Source organism: Podarcis gaigeae, assembly GCF_964106915.1.
Source record: "Podarcis gaigeae genome assembly, chromosome: 1".
Taxonomy (NCBI): domain Eukaryota; kingdom Metazoa; phylum Chordata; class Lepidosauria; order Squamata; family Lacertidae; genus Podarcis; species Podarcis gaigeae.
Window position 1 is genome coordinate 79186095 of NC_139678.1, and position 17170 is coordinate 79203264.

General features: G+C 38.9%; 1 protein-coding gene across 2 annotated transcripts in view; it reads left to right on the top strand.

Annotated features, from left to right (window-relative positions):
* ANO9 (anoctamin 9) overlaps nt 1–16432 on the top strand; it is a 37376-nt gene extending 20944 nt beyond the window's left edge. For both annotated transcript variants that reach the window (XM_083756772.1, XM_083756773.1), the window contains 12 exons: nt 955–1119; nt 1214–1250; nt 1437–1548; nt 2387–2444; nt 3075–3172; nt 5018–5181; nt 5849–6001; nt 8002–8149; nt 10061–10177; nt 11555–11648; nt 12618–12730; nt 14132–16432. In XM_083756772.1, the coding sequence (XP_083612898.1) occupies nt 955–1119; nt 1214–1250; nt 1437–1548; nt 2387–2444; nt 3075–3172; nt 5018–5181; nt 5849–6001; nt 8002–8149; nt 10061–10177; nt 11555–11648; nt 12618–12730; nt 14132–14159 (1287 nt within the window). In that variant the 3' untranslated portion in view covers nt 14160–16432. The remainder of the gene's footprint in view (nt 1–954; nt 1120–1213; nt 1251–1436; nt 1549–2386; nt 2445–3074; nt 3173–5017; nt 5182–5848; nt 6002–8001; nt 8150–10060; nt 10178–11554; nt 11649–12617; nt 12731–14131) is intronic.
* Nucleotides 16433–17170: the final 738 nt, after the last annotated feature.

A 17170-nucleotide genomic window follows, 5' to 3' on the forward strand; every position in this document is an offset into this window, starting at 1 on the left:
GGTACATAGACTATTAAACATTATTTATTGCATTCAGCTGCATTTAGCAGCTGACTGCCTTTTTCAGTAAGTAGACCACAAACTGCAAAGGAAGTTTAAAATGGTTTACGTGCAGTTTCTTGATCTCCAACATGCATTTTCTTCATGCAGCAACAATAAAATAATGCAAGTATAACGCAGACACATGTCTGCGAGCTAAGTTAAGGCACAGCAAACAAAGAAAGAGAGAGAGAGAGAGAGAGAGAGAGAGAGAGAGAGAGAGAGAGAGAGGGGAACAGGAACATGCTTCCTGTTAGGTGTGACCTAACTGAGTCTATTCTAGCAATAAGAACTCTGTGGTTTGTAACCCCATCATATATTAACTAGAAAATAGGCATTGTTAGGTTTGACTGAATCTTCCACAAAATTGACCAGTGTGCTTGGGCATGACAGGTACTCCTGCCGCTCTAGGAGAGCCACTTTCTATGTCCATCCCTTATCAGGCTTAGCTTAGGCAAGTCCCACTGGTTTGTGTCATGTTAGGTCAGGGGATTACTTTGAATTGTTTCTTTCTTAGGTTGCCTTTGTCTTTGTTCATATGTTGTCTGCTTGTTCTGTCTCTGGCTTGGATGCGGTCAGAACTGGAGAAAGAGACAAAGGTGGAATCTACACACATATGAAAAACGCTGTGAAAATGCTTTTTAAAAAAAGTTTTGGAAAATGTATTGAATGTGCCATAGCTCACCATCGCCATCTAGTGTCACATTTGTATATTGCACTTTACAACACACTTAAAACATTTTATTTGCAGCAGCATAGCTGAGTCTAAAGACTCAGGAGCTGGCAGTGGCAATCATTTTGATGCCTTGTGATCCTGCCTGCCCTAGAGCAGTGGGGGCGTTAACCTGTTGTTTACTGCCCTCCTGCACAGCCCCAGCTGCTTTATAATTCTAACAATACATTCTTGCCTTGTAGATCTGCGTGATTATTGGTATTGCCCATGCACTTGTCATCTATAGGGTCGTGGTGACAGTCATCTTTACTCAGTCTTACTCAGAATTTTTCCGAGAACGAGCCAGTACCATGGCAGTGATGACAGGGGCTGTGTTGCATTATTTAACTATCATCATAATGAGCAAGGTATGGAGCAAACATAGTGATATTTTCCAGCAATCTGTCTTGCAGTTGTTTTCTGGTGTATCATATTGCTCTGTTTGCCTCTTGTCTGTTGTAGGTGAACAGACATGTAGCGCTGTACCTCTGCGATATGGGTAAGAAAATATCCATGCTATATACATTATTTCATCTATATGAAATATGTTTGACTTGATAAGTAAAAGGTTGCCCTATCATGAATGCATTTTGTGACTTGGTGCATAGAATAAGGCATACATAAAAATAAGAACGGGAATGCCAGGTGCCACAGCTAAATTTGGTGTCCATGATCTTATTTCCAGAGAAGCCAAGAACATTCACTGAGCGTGAGAAAAACTTCACCGTCAAACTCTTCACCTTCCAGTTCTTCACCCACTTCTCTTCTGTGATCTACGTTGCTTTCTTCCTTGGGAGGTAAACTCAAATAGCAAAGAATGGAGAGTTCAGTGTATCCCACTGGTGAGGGTGTTAAATTTGGATCAGGTGACTTGGATTTGAATTAAATCTTTACCACTTTCTTCCTGCTTTAGATGTGCAGCTATAAAAAGGGAACAATGGTGGCTTTCTTCCCATAGTTTGTGTGAGGGCTAATAGGGCATTTTATTTATTTTAAAATTCCTATATGAATTATGCTGCAAGAAGGGGGATACAGAGGCAATGCGTTAGTCCTGCATTTTTTGCTTGCTGTAGTGCATCTCTGACAAAACTGAAGGCCTGTGTTCTAAAAACAGAGTGTTTATCCGTAACTCTAACAGCCACCCTTGCTCTCTGTCCTTCTTACTACTTTAGTTTCTGTTGGTTGAGATGCTGCTTTTTAGCTCTATAATAATAATAATAATAATAATAATTTATTATCTGTACCCCGCCCATCTGGCTGGGTTTCCCCAGCCACTCTGGGCGGCTTCCATAAAAACCAAAAATACACTAAAATATCACAGATTAAAAACTTCCCTGAACAGGGCTGCCTTAAGATGTCTTCTGAATGTCAGGTAGTTATTTATCACTTTGACATCTGATGGGAGGACGTTCCACAGGGCAGGCGCCACTACCGAGAAGGCCCTCTGCCTGGTTCCCTGTAGCTTTGCTTCTCGCAATGAGGGAACCGCCAGAACCGCCAGAAGGCCCTCGGCGCTACTGCATCTACTGCTCTACTGCATCTTCATTACTCATTGTGACTATTATCTTCCAAACTGTGTGGTTATCAAAACTATAAATAGCAACTGACTGTATCTCAATTGTATTTTCTTGTTAGGATTAATGGTCGTCCAGGGGACTATGTACGTGTGGGCGGCAAGTGGAGACTGGAAGAAGTAAGTTCCTTTGTTGCAATGATGTCTTCCCCTACCTCCCCACCTGGTATCCTGTTCATTAAAATAATTGCCCAGGCCTTCTCTTTCATCTTCCCCAAATATTTTCTAATCCATCTTCCTGGGAATCCCCAGGTTGAAGACAGTTTAAAAATATTATGACTAATAAGTTTGTGGGGCATTATTATATTCAGTGCAAGCAGACCACCATTCTGGTTCTCATAGCTCACACTTACTTCATTCTGTTTGCATCCAGAGATTCCTATATGATACAAATTTATTATTATTATTTAATTTATTGCCTGTCCTTTGCCCCAAAGTCCCAGCGCAAGTTACAACCATTTAAAATACAGCCTCAAAAACAGTTTTTAAAAGTCTTATCATTACAAAAAATACATCCAAAAAAATGGTAGCAAGCCTGTATGAGCTCAATATACATATACATGAAATGAATAGTGGAAATTCCCTAGAGCTTTGCATTACTGTTGATGTATTGCATCACATTACAATGATGCAGGCATGCAGCCTTTCCTGGCAGTTCCTCTGTGATAATTTTTAAAATGCAAATACCTAAAAATGACTTTGGAATCTGTGACCTTCAGATGCAAACTATCTTTCTCTTGTTCTTTCCAGTGCCACCCCAGCGGCTGCCTTGTAGATCTCTTCATCCAGATGGCCGTAATCATGACATTAAAGCAAACACTGAGTAACTTTGTGGAGTTCATGTTGCCGTAAGTCAGCATAGTTAGCATGATCTGGTCCTTGGGGTTAGATCCAGACCCTCTTTCCCCCTGGAGCATCACAGACTGTCACAGCTGGAGTGAGAATATAGTAAGGGGTTGGCTTGCGTGCCAGTATAACAATTCCTTTTGTGGGAAATATTTGGCAAATTGTGTTTCGCCCTTGTGGAAAGTCAGAGCTTGCTGCACTTGGGACTAGGGAGCAGTTCTGTTTCTTCAGATCAGGTTGGCTAATGGCTTGGAGTGTTGGGAATTCTGTTCTCTGGCAAGATGTGGCCTGGCTTTTGTCTGAATCATCTAATTTAGGACAGAGAAATGGTGAAGAATCCTTTTCAGTCCAAAGATCACATTCTCTTGTGGATAATCTTTAGGGGGGCCACATGCAAGTAGTGTGAAGGGGCTATAGAAGCAAAAGTGGTAGAGCAGCGGATGTGATTCTTGAGTGGAATATAACCTGCTGTGTGATGCTAAGAGTCACAGATTTCTACACCCACCTACATAAGCACTTGAAGAGGGTGTGGAGCAGGACTAGAGAAGGGTGTGACTTGTATGTGGCTTGGGGAGAGGCCTAAGAGCCAGATAGGTTGTATCAGCACTATACATTTAAAGGTGTTTCATACCACTTTATTTATTTTAATTTTTTATTTATACTTTTCAGGTTTATACATTTCACTGATTTTACAATCATTTTGACATTTCAAAGCTTGACTTCCTTCCCCCTCTTTCTGCAGTTCCTTAAATTTATTTTTAATATCTTCTGCATATCCAAATTAACTTATTTGCTCATTTGTTCATCTTCTTTAAATATATACTTTTATGAAAATGCAGGTTATTACAATAATCCTGCTAATGTTCTTATTTGTTTACAATTTATCTGTAAATATTCAATAAACCATTCCCATTCTTTTATTAAAAGTTTGTTATCTTGATTTCTTATTCTTCCGTTAAGTTTCGCCATTTCTTCATATTCCTTAAGTTTTTGTATCCATTCTTCCTTTGCTGGAACTTCTGCTTATTTCCATTTTGGGGCAAGTAACATTCTTGCCGCTGTAGTAGCATACATGAATAAATTTCTGTAGTTTAGGTAGTTCTGTCCCTATAATTCCCAAAAGAAAGGCTTCTGTTTTTTTTTTACAAACGTTATTTTAAACATCCTTTTCATTTCATTATATATCATTTCCCAGTAAGCTTTAACCTTACTCCAAGACCACTACATATGATAAAAACAACCTTCTTTCTTTTTACATTTCCAACACTTATTTAATTTAGATTTATACATTTTTGCCAATTTACTTGATGTTAGATACCATCGGTATATCATTTTCATATAATTTTCTCTTAGACCATGTTTCATACCACTTTAAACAGTCATGTCTTCCCCCAAAGAATCCTGGGAAGTGTAGTTTAAGGATGCTAAGAGTTGTTAAGAGATTCTTATCCCCTTCAAAGAGCTACAATTTCCGGAACTGCTTAATAAGCAGTCCCTCTTCCCAGGGAACAATGCTTACCATGCTGGAAACAGGAATTTTTCACTCAGTCATGTACTTGGGGGAATAAGAAGTAGGAACAGGATATGGGACCAGAGTAAGGCAGGGTGGTGTGTGGCCAAGACTCGCCTATGAAGACTTGAGGAATATTTACATATGCAACATTGTTTGTTGCACTGACTTTGGGCAATATGTACTAATAAGTTGAAGACCCAGGGCAATTTGCCCTGTTATAAAGGGAGCTCCAGCATGGACTACATTATTGTCCTCTTATAGGTCTTTGACAGCTTGCAGGTCTTGTACTTAGAAACTTGTTTTATCTCGCTTACACTTGTGTTTACCCCTGCAGCTGGATACGCTACAAGTACAAACTGCTGTTCAGAAATCCCAAAAGCAACAACAGGGTTCATATGGAGGAGAGTGCTCGGGACCCATGCAAGGAGGAATGGCTGTGGAACTATAACCTTAATGAAGTCAATGTCTTCAGTTTGTTTGATGAATTTCTGGAAATGAGTAAGTGAAATTCAACTGAAAGCTTTTGGTAAGGGTGAAATGCTAGGCTAAATTGGGACAGGACTCAACATTCTGTCATTGGCACTCCCATTACATTAGTAAGCTAGCTAGGTATTTGGCCAAACTAGATTGGCTGATGGTTTTCAAACAGATTGAAGTGGAGTGTTATAACAGTTGTACAGTCATTTTTTTCCTTTCCCTCTATTGCCTTGGGTCAAACAGGTTTCTGAAATCTTTGAATAGAGATGATAGTTTTGATGTATGTGCACAAAAAATGAACACTTCTTCTATCAAAACTTCAGCTCACTGAAAAATGTATATGCTTGTTTTATCTAGATTACAAAGAGAATGTTAGGGCCTGCAACATGACTCTGTTTCCTCTATGCAATTAAAAACAAACACTGAAAAATTCCTGACACTGGCCTATTAGCATCCTTCATATATTCTATTCACTTTTGCTGATTTGAGTAGTTTTTCTTAGCTTTTTAAGATACTTAGGACACCCAATTCTTGCTGTTCTGAAATTTCCATTTCCTTAAATGTCTCTTAACTACTTATATTGTTTTAGAAGCCATGTGCAAACTCTGGCCCAGCAAATGTAATAATGACTTAAACATTCTCCTTTTGTTTACTGCCTCTTTTCAGTGTTCTCTTTTTAAATCCTCAGTGATCCAGTACAGCTTCACCACTATTTTTGTGGCTGCCTTTCCCCTTGCTCCACTCCTGGCCTTTATCAACAATCTCATCGAAATTCGACTAGATGCTATCAAGATGGTGAGATTGCAGAGGCGCATGGTTCCCAGGACAGCAAATGATATTGGTAAGCTGAGGATTAGGGAAAGGGGCTTCTACTTCAGACCTCTGAGGAGAGGCTTTCATTTTACCCCAATATTATTAGTGGTCATACTTAACTCTTTTCAAAGTGGTAGATTACTTATGGAAGGAGCTGAATTAAGAGCTTACTCAGGGGATGGGGAATGGAAAGAGTATGTACAGGTTTCAGGGGCACTGGGGTAGATGAAGTGTATTCTACCACTCAAGCTATACTTGGACCACAAAACTCTAGGGGGAAGAAGATGTTAAGAAACCGTCACTGTGGGTCAGTGTAGCTTGTACAGAAACCTGTGACAGAAATGTAAAGGAGGCAGTTCCCATAGGAGTTCTGTGAGTTGCTGGATTCAACACTCAATGAAAATGGGGAAAGGAGCCAAAGAGAGAAGCCCAGTGTAAGGGACTCTGGGGCTTGAATTGGAAATTTTAGAGCCTGGGGCTGGAACCTAACCTACTGAGCTACCATTTAATTTAATCTTATTTATTTCATTTTGTTTATGAATTGCTTTCTGTGAACTAGTCCAAAGTGATTTAATAATTAAAAGAACAGAAAAAAATACATGTTGGATCTAGACTGGGACATAAATCTTCACTTAAGAGATTTGTTGAAAAAAGGACATCTTCAATAGGGGCCAAAAATCAGGAGAGATTGTACTTTTCTGATACATAATGGTAAGGAGTTCCAAGGGTTAGGTGCTTCCACACTAAAGGCCCAATTTCTATGTTGTATGGAACAGACCTCCTGATGAGATGATACCCTCTCCTACAGAGTGCAGCCATCAGTTGAGTATAAAATGGGTATGTCAGTCTTCTAGGTATCACGCTCCCATGCCGTATAGGGTTTTATATACCTGTACCAGAAACTTGAACGTAGCAAATTGAAAAGCAATGCAGTTTTTTCAGCAGTGGACTAACATGGTGGCAGTATTCTGTTCCAATAAGCAATTGAGCTGCTGCTTTTGCAGTGGTTGCAGCTTTTGCAGTGGTTGCAGCTAGGAAATCCCAACAAAACCCAACAAAAAAAACCAGAAATGGAAATATATCAATCTAGCAAATCGTGTTGTTTTTGTTTTCAGTTCAAAAATTATACATAATTGATCATCATTCTCCCCCTGTCCTTTTAAATTCTGTTTCCTTTCATGGAAATGAATGGTATGGAAATAATTACATCACTGATTATGGTAAATTTATAACTTGTGTAACTTTTGTAAATAATTACATAAATTACGGACAGCAAGATGAATAACATAGTATTTGGAGAAACTGAACTGCAGTGGAATGGAAATGGTGCTCATTGTGATGACAAGTTGGAACAGAAACAATTGCCTTCTTGTATCCCTAGCTGCTCCTGCCAACCTAGCAGTTCAAAAGCATGTCAAAGTGCAAGTAGATAAATAGGTACTGCTCCGGCGGGAAGGTAAACGGTGTTTCCGTGCGCTGCTCTGGTTCGCCAGAAGCGGCTTAGTCATGCTGGCCACATCTGCGGACAAACGTCGGCTCCCTTGACGAGATGGAATAAAGCAAGATGAGCGCCACAACCCCAGAGTCGGTCATGACTGGACCTAATGGTCAGGGGTCCCTTTACTTTACCTTATCCCTAGCTGCAGCTTCTGGGCCTGCCTCAGGGTCAGCCCCACTTAGAGTGCATTGCAGAAATTCACTCTGGAACTTACAAGCAAATGGATGGCAGCGGTCAGGGTATCCTGGGCCAGAAATGGTAAGACTACCAGCCAAAGCTGATGAAAAGCACTCCTAGCCACTGAGGTTACCTAGGCCTCTCCTGACAGAGAAGAATTCAGGAACAACCCCAGACTACAAATCTGCTCCTTCAGGGGAAAAACGACCCTGTCCAAAGCAAGAAGTTGACCAGTCCTCTGCACAAGGATATTACATTGTTAGATTGTGGAGAGGAGGGAGAGTTAATTAAAGTTGAGGCAAATGCCATCTGCTTGAGGGAATGTGTTTCTCTTATTTTCTCCCCTGTTGCAGGTACCTGGTTGCTGATTCTGGAGGCAATTGGTATTTTAGCTGTCATTGGCAATGGTATGGTAATTGCCATCACCTCAGACTTCATCCCAATGCAGGTGTACAAATACACATCTAGCCCCTGCATACAGAAGAATTACACAGGCAAAGAGTGAGTGTCATTTGAGTCCTTTTGGAAGCTTTCAAGTATAGCATATATTCAGTTAGTCAGTTTCTTCTTGTGTGTACACTTGTTATACGTGACAAATGCTAAACAGCAAAGTTTGCTAAGGCTAGCAGGATAAGAGATACTGAATATGACCATGTCTCGAGAACAATTTTTTCTCTGTGGGGTTACTTCAGAGATTAATTTATTGTTATGGAACACAAGCAGCTTCTGTTGCTAAAGGTCTTTCTGTATGAGACCATTCATAAAGTATGTGATGCATTGTTGTGGAGGGAGAAAGGGGTGGGGAAGTTAAGGCAAAGGAGGAATTTAGTTTTCGACAAAAAGAGATAAGCAGGGAGGAGGCAATTTTAAAAGTGTAACATATATTATGAATACTGTGTGTGAGAAAGAGAAAATATATTTCATTCTGTTTCTTGAATCCCCCCCTACAGAAAAATAGAAGACTATTCAATTATAGGCTGTGTAATTTAATCCTCCTTTCTTTGGCTCATTTTAAAATGGGATTTTACTCAGCATTCTGGATACAGTATTCATCGAGGAAGAAAGTTTCATTAATTAGTTTCATCTTGCTGCCTGTGAGTGTCTAATGTAAGATGGCATCAAGGTCACCATGACTGTTCAAAAATTAAACTAATGGCTGCATGGCCAACCAGCACGTACACCCTCTAGTGCTGAGAAGTATGTTCCTTGGCTAAGCAGTATCTGCTGTTCTGTATACAGGGTTTTTTCGTATAAAATTGTTTTTTTTTAATTTTGGCACCCCATTTTGATGGAGTTCATGGATTGCAACATCCACATGTGTCTGGATTCAGCTTGCTGGTCCAATGCGGTCCATGACTCCAATGGTTGGTATTAGGGTGAGGCAAGCTAGCTCTGTTGTTTTCTGTTCTGTGCTTGAATTCCCAAATGTGTACTTACACCGTTAGCCTTTTTCTTAATTGTCCTTTCTTATTGGAAATGAGTTCTTATGTGTGTGCTTATAACCTCCTTAATAAAGCTTTGTGTTTATCCTGGTGTATCTTATTGGAGTAAACTTGGCTCTAAATCTGGTACTTCGCTGTTTGGTACTATGCTACTGAGCAGTTTGTGGGCTTGGGGCTCAAAAGTCAAAAAGTGGACTTTTTGCCTCTTGTTTTTGTGAATCCCAAGGATGTCTGTCCAGAAACCCCCTGAGTTTCTCCTGGCTTGGGTTGGAGTATTAACAGGGGCTCTGGCAATACCACCTGGCAGAATAGTTTTTTACCCTGGTGATTCAACATCCTGTTGCAACTCAAGATGTTTGTACCCAGGAGTTGTAGGGGGATTAAGTATCCATCTTCCCTACCTTATCCCCCCTCCTTTCTTTACAGGCTGCATAAATGTTTAGACTCAATTTATTGGATCATATTACTTGAATGCATTGTGGGCAGAAAGTATTGCACTGAAGAAGAGTACCTCCTCCATTAGAACATCTAAGAATCCAATGTCTTAAAAGAGCTTTTTTGTAGGGATAGGTACTCAATAAATATTTTATTTTTATAAAATGAAGCTCTTCCGATAGGCACCAAATCAAAATTAGACATTTTCACAAGGAACTGGAAATGTTAACAAAATAGTTAAGGTGCATAAACAAAGCACCAACTTCTCAATTTATTACTTAATATGTAAAATTTAGCACTAAGAATACAAATATTCTCCATATTTACATTTACTAGTCAAACAAAATTTGCTAAAATATATACAAATAAATAAATTCTAACAAGTTGAATAACAAAAGGCCCAGCAACCAAAGATTTCAAGCAATTGCTGACATTTTGTTATTTTATTTTCCTGCCAAAGTCTTTTAAGCTGCACAATTTAACTGGGACTCTACTGCACCCCATCTGATTGTCACTTTTTTCTTGTTGTCCATAGTTGTTTGGCAGGTTACATCAACTACAGTCTTTCGGTGTTCAACGTCCAGGACTTTGCGAACCATGAGAATCTGCCAGAACGTAAAGATCCCATGGGGAATGTGATAACACACTGCAGGTACTGGCAAATGTATGGTGATGTTTCCATGCCCTCAGCTTTAGCAATGAAACTTCCACAGCCCAATTGTTATTGGTGCAGTCCTCCATCCCTTCAACAGAGCTTATATTATCTGTTGGAGCTTTTGTGTGTGTGTGCGAGGAGAAACTCAATCTAGCATTGGGCTACTCTGGAGATTATATTCTTTTCCCTTTGCAGTCACACAGATGTGTATGTATGAAGACCAGGGGAGGTGGGGGATGGAAAATCTGTTATTTTTGTGGAAGTAACTAAAGCCTTATTTTTGAATCCTGAAAGTCAACACTTTATATTGGTTTATATTTGTGGAAGACAGTATTAGCCATAGATCACCTGAGGTGTGTTTGCAACAAATATTTTCCCAAGATACATAATTCTCAAAAGTGAGTGCTGTTTGAACCAAATGCTGTGTGGAGTCACAGTTTACTGATCCAATTCCAGATGTGGTTGCAGGAAAATGAATTCTACTTTAAGGGAGGAACATGGCTTGCCTGCAATATTCACTGCAGTGTCAGAGTAGACATGGCAGAAACACAGAACCTGCTAGCTGGGAAAAGCAACCTGCCAGTGCTCTACTTCTGATCCTGTCCTTTATGATTACATTGACTGGGAGGGGCTCCACTTCAAGTGACATGTTGGAGCCCTGCTTGCTGACAGACTTCATCATCATTCATATAAGTAGCAGCAAGACTTTCTTGAAGGAGGGACAGAAAGAAGGAGTGGCAAGCAGGGAAAGAAGCATTTGATTGTTTTTAACATCTCAAAGTCTTGCATGTATTGCCCAGTATTAGATGCCCTACTATCTGATAGATAGGACAGTACTCTCTTAGTACTAGTTTATGACTGAACAGTACTGATTATTGTTCTCCCATCTGATTTAGCTTCTGAAAACTGTACAGTACTTTTTTTTTAACCTCACTTTTCTGCTTCATAAAGCCCCCAAAGCAGTTTACAAAAGTCAAAAACAACAAATATCAGTAAATTCCCCATAAGAGCAAACATTGGGCAAACATCCAAAGAAATAGCTGTTAGCAGTGCTTTTTTTTCTAAAAAAAAATGTTTGGGGGGTACTCTCATTTTGACTCAAGAAAATCACCATTTTATAGTTCAAATCAGGAAAAATAAATATAGTAAATGGACAAATGTACAAAGATTCACAAAATGTTTAGAGGTATGCATAACCCTGTGTATCCCCAGAAAAAAAAGCACTGGCTGTTAGTCTGTTGCAGCAAAGACAACCACAATCCTTTGTTGTCAAAAGAAGACAGTAAAAACAACACGTTTCAAACAAATAACCGGATTTCTGAAATAGGCAATACATACTGCAGCATTTATGTGTTGCTTTTGCCCTTCCTGTAGGTACCGAGATTACAGGAACAATGAGGACTACAGCCATACTGTTGAGTTTTGGCATATTCTTGCAGCACGCCTTTCCTTCCTTATCTTGTTTGAAGTAAGTATTTTTGTTGTAAAAGCTCTAGTATGTTAGTTTTCAGCTGAAAATAAATGTGAGTGTGAAGGAACATTTACATTTAGGCTCCTTAAGAGTGTAACTTCATTGATCATAGCTTAGGGCAACATTTGTGGAATAATCTTGGGTCACATTCAGCCAAGTATGACCAGCCACGCTTCTCATTCTCAAAGTAATGCACTCTGAAAAAGCTTTCATATATGAGAAGAAATAAATATACTCTGTTCCTTTTAGAGATGATTCCCTTGCTAACAGCCAGATCACATTCTGTAGAATATTGGACTTGGCAAAGCAGCAGGCAATAGGGAATGGAGAAACTTTTTATTTTGTAGAACTGTTAAATTATTTTAAGTTTTGTGTTTCACTCTTTGTCCACAGAGCTCTGTATGTCCATGCAAATAAGGTTTCTATGTTGTTTGCCATCCAGGTACTGGACATTATAAGCCGTCTTAACTTTGGAGATGAAATATCTCTTTCAGTGTGTTCTGAGTCCAGGAACAGAAACTCTGCCAGTTAGCGAGGGGCAACTATACATGGACTTGACTGTCTTTCCCAGGACTAAACAGAAAGTCTGTGTTGAATGATAATTGGGGCATCGCTTTAGATTTCCTCTGGACACGGCCTAATAGTGGGTTTATAATTGACTGTTCAGTCCTTTCACAGTCAGTGGAGGGACTTAGATTAATGTCGATCCATGACGCTTACTTGCCATGATGTAGTAAAACACACAAGTGTCCAAAAGAACCAATGTAAAGCAGTTAAGAACAGCAGGTTGCTTCGCTTACTGTTGGTCATTATCTAGACGAACAATTGTATTGTTGAGTTACTTTTACATGGCATAGGGACTATTGTAATCAAGCAGTATATAAATTGCTTAAATGAACAAATTAGATGGTGATTGCAGTATGTCTCCTGTAAGGAATAAAATCTGATTCTGTTGGCTCTTTGCAGCATGTGGCCCTTTGCATCAAACTGATTGCAGCCTGGTTTGTGCCTGATGTCCCCAGGGGCATTAAGAACCTGCATCTACAACAAAAACGTGAAAGGCTGTTGAAAAGACTCAGGTGTGTGTTTTATCCAAGTACGATTTTCTTGAGAGGCAAACAATGGACAATAAAGCTACAGGGAGCAGGCTCTTGAACTGCGGTGTTGTTTGGGGAGGGGGATTCTTGTTATTTATATATTTTTGGTATATCTATTTTCAGATCTTATTGTGATTTATATGGAAATTGTTCAGCTTGGTTGTGTACTTTCTGATGCATTTTATTTATTGTTTATAATTACTTTTTATGTTTGTAATGTAAATCATTTCATGCTGTAAGCCACCTTTAGCATGATTTTAACTATGGAAAGGCAGCATACAAATAAAATGATGATGCCTGGAATAGTCCCAAGTGGATAGCATTACAGCAGATGTTATGGCAGCAGAGATTAATTTTACTTGCTTTTTTTGTTGTACCGTTATCATTTAAATTTAGTTTAATTTAAGCCTGTATGTACTTCCAAGTTGAGCCCTATTAGGGTATTCATTTACAATGGGGATGGAGAAAAAAATCCACAGAACTCTGATTCCACAATGGACTAATCTGATCAGAGCAGATCATGACCTGGATTAGATCAATAAATTACTATAGAACCCACAGTCCTGCAGAACCCAGTACTGAGCCAAGGGCTCCAGGGCTGTCTTCCTCTGTTCATTTCATATGGTTCCCTCTATCCCTTTTTAAAAGTTTCAGAAGTAGTCTTCCAGACATCAGAGTCTGGAATGGCCAGTACAGTGGGTCTTCTTCAACAGAATAGGGCAAGTCTCCCTGGGAACAATGGAGCTTTTTGATGTTCCATCACTCACACAGGGGATGTGACTGCTGTGTTTTTTGCATCATCATCATCATAATCTAATATGCCACCCACCTGATTGGGTTGCCCCTGCAAAAAATAGTAAAAACACAATACAACCTCAAATACTAAAAACTTCCCTTAACAGGGCTGCCTTCAGATGTCTTTTAAAAGCCACATAGCTGAGAGCAAGGGAATGTTATCAAGCCCCATCACTCCCAGGGCTTCAGCGGACGTGATTCCTCTGCTTAAGACACAAACATACCCTGCTGTATATCATGCCTACATCAGTTTGTCTCCTGGAAGTGACCTGTGGGAATATTTTTGTTCAATGTGCAAATAAATCCTTGATGTATCATTCTGTAATGTGGTTCCAAACAGCAGGTGGCAGTGAATTCTGTTTTATCCCCACAGCTGAGATGGTTTCATGCTCTCTTATATGAAATTAAATATTCTTGTATTCTCCTTTCTATTTTAAATGCTTAAATGGCATAGGAAGGACCCTCATTGGCTTCCCTTCCAGGTGTTAGTTAAGCCCACACCTCTTTAGCTTTGCCATTTTTCCCCTTGCAATTAAAATGCTGCATCCTCCAACTGAAATTGAGAATAGTTGTTTCTATATATTTTAGAAGAATGGATGACTCCACAGAAGTATAGTGAAACGTCATATGAGAGTGCTGGGATCAAGAGAAGAAATCCTCGAGCCAAGCACCTAGAAGAATGGTGCTGTAGGCTTTGAAGATGTCAGCTGAACTCTGCAGGCGTCGCTTGATCCTTTGCTTACTGCTCTTGGATTTTACCTCTTCACTGAAAGGAAACTATGCCATTGCCTTGCATGGTAAGATTGTTTTGAATATTCAAGTGTTCCTAGGAGACTACAGGGTAGGAACAATGTCACATGTCAGAGCATGAGGCAGAAGTAAGCAGGAGTGTTTGCACTGTCAATAAAATAACTCTATTGCTATAAAGTTAAAATAATTTTGGTTACACCAAACTTCCATGTTCTGCTGCCACCACTCATAACAGATTTGACACTTAACGCCCATGAAACTCTCTCAGCTGTCTCAGACTCACAGTATAAATCAACATGAAATCTCTTAACTCTCATGGCTCATAGGAATATATATTAATAGCTTTTCATTTCCTTCATTACCTTGATGGTGCTCTTTGAGTGGAAAGAAATATATTGTTTGTATAACATATATTTCCTTTGTATAATTGAACAGCACATGTGCAAAGTTATTTTTATAGGGGCTTTTTTGTTTGTTTGTTTGTTTTGCATCAAAGCCTCCAAACTGCTGTTTAAAGTTCAAGAGAACTGTTATTTTGAAGTTTCCATAATTTCTTTATCTGCTGACATCCTTTTAGAGATTACTCCCTTTAGCTTTTTAATGGTACACCATTTGATAAAAGTTTCTTTTGTGCTGGTTTATAAACAGGGACCCAGTTAACTGTCTACCTCATAAAGCTGATGGGAAGTTTAATTCAGATCTGAAAAGCACTTTAAGGCCTTTACCTATATTGTAAACACTCTTGATTCTATCATTCCAGCGAGCCACTAGGATAGTTGCCCTCACTGAAACTATGAATGAAACCCCTCAAAGGTGACAATGTTTGTATTACCTCACTCAACTTTTTTTACATATAACTTGGGGTCAGATGTACCGACACATAAACTTCACAAGAATAGGTATATTTTCCCTTGGATTCTTAATTCATGATACTGTTAGAACCCAGTTTCTGACCAATCCAAAGATGTGTGTGCATTTACAAAGATTATATACAGTAGTTCCTTTATTAATTCACTCATCCTAAAGAGGCCAGCTGTTCATAGAACTGTGTATATACATCATTCTTGGACACAGCAGAACACTGGGCTTCGGTTAGCAGTTTCAGCCTGTTGCATCATAGAGCTACACGTGTTAGAAAAGCTGCTCTTGACGAAATTTACTTTTACTTTTCTGCATAAGCACTAAAGGCACAGAGGCTGTGCTTCATTGGACAGTTATGTATTCCGCAAAAACTGTTTTGTTTCATACCCCTTGTGCCTTCTTTCCAATCAAGTATCTAATAACACACAGAAATAAAGCACAATTTAAAAAAATCCTGATCCAAAAAATGTTAAGGCTTCAGGATGTCTTTTAGATGTAAGTTAAAATGACTTGTGTCCCTTCACCTTTTATTATATGGATTAGGTAGAACTGCTGAATTAATGTTGATATTCATATGTAACTTATCAACTTGACATTTGGATTCTCTTTTGTTCTTGTTTGCGAATGTTACATCTTACATGTATTGTTAAGTTACTTGTATTGGAACTAAATCATAGCACTGAGAATGTAAAGATGTAACATGCTAAAGGGCTCTTCTATCCTGTTTTTATCCGCAGCAAAATCCTTTGTGGATATCAATGATTGCAGTTATACTCTCTTGCTCCTGAAGTCATTTTTGCAATTTGTACTTTTGACTGAAAAGATCATGCAAAGTTAAAATTCCTATTACGTACCTAATACCTATATTTTTCCTTTCCCCCCCTTTCTCTGACAAATTCTAAATTTAATTGCAAGTTAAGCTTCAGCAGCAATCACATGTTCATTCCTTGAAAGCCAATGGGACTTGGATTCTAGCTGAAACATATCTGTTTGAGAAGCTCTATAATGCTGTAATTCTGGAAGCATCTTGCTCAAGGAATGCCTTTAAAATTGTGCCTTATAGCAATATGAAGCTTTGGCTCTGGATTACTTTAACACAAATCCTTACATATTGAATTAGGGAACTTAATTCAATTTGTAATTCCTTAGGCTTTCTGCTCTTGTGTCATAATGTTTAAAGTTGTACTTTTAAAGAAAACACAGTTACTCTGAAATACTGTGCAATGTGTAATTTTTATCAAATGAAATTTTATACAATAAACTTTTTAAAACTTTTAAGCATAAAGACTGGACTGGCTTTATTTTAGTTTGGACAGAGTAGTCAGAAATCTTACATTTATAGAGAGACCTATCTTTGAGGTTTTGTATCAAAGGGTGCTGGGTATAGCTCTGGTATAAAAAAAAACCATGTGCAATGCAGGCCATAAGGGGAGTTGAAAATAAACTGGAAATGAGGACACCTTCTAACTGATGTTAGATAACTTTATTAAACATGTAACTAACCAGGGTAGTCTTGCAATCCACATGGAAACCTTAGGAACAATATGTTTCAAAAACAGAATCCTGGATAGGCCACTAATGCAACATGCAGTTGTTGGTCTTCACTGCTGCCTTACATAAGAACATAGCAAGCTGCCTTATATTGAGTCAGACATTTGGTCCATGTAGCTCAATATTGTCTACACTGATTGGCAACAGCTCTCCAGGATTTCACACATGGAGTTTTTCCCAGCCCTAAATGAAGATTGAACATGGGACCTTCTGTATGCAAGACAGATGCTCTCCCACTGAGTCCTGAAAGTGGAGCAAACTACAACCGATCTCTTATTTTTGTAAAATGTGTGTGATGTTTTTGTTAAGTTGTACCGAGTTCTAAAAAATAAAATAAAAAGGATATTAAAAAACATAATTCTTCAGTGACTATAGGCAGTGCTAATATGAAGTGGGACACTACACCTTGAAAGTCCCCTCGTTACATTATTGTTTTTATTTTTCTAAGAGCATGCACGTATAGAC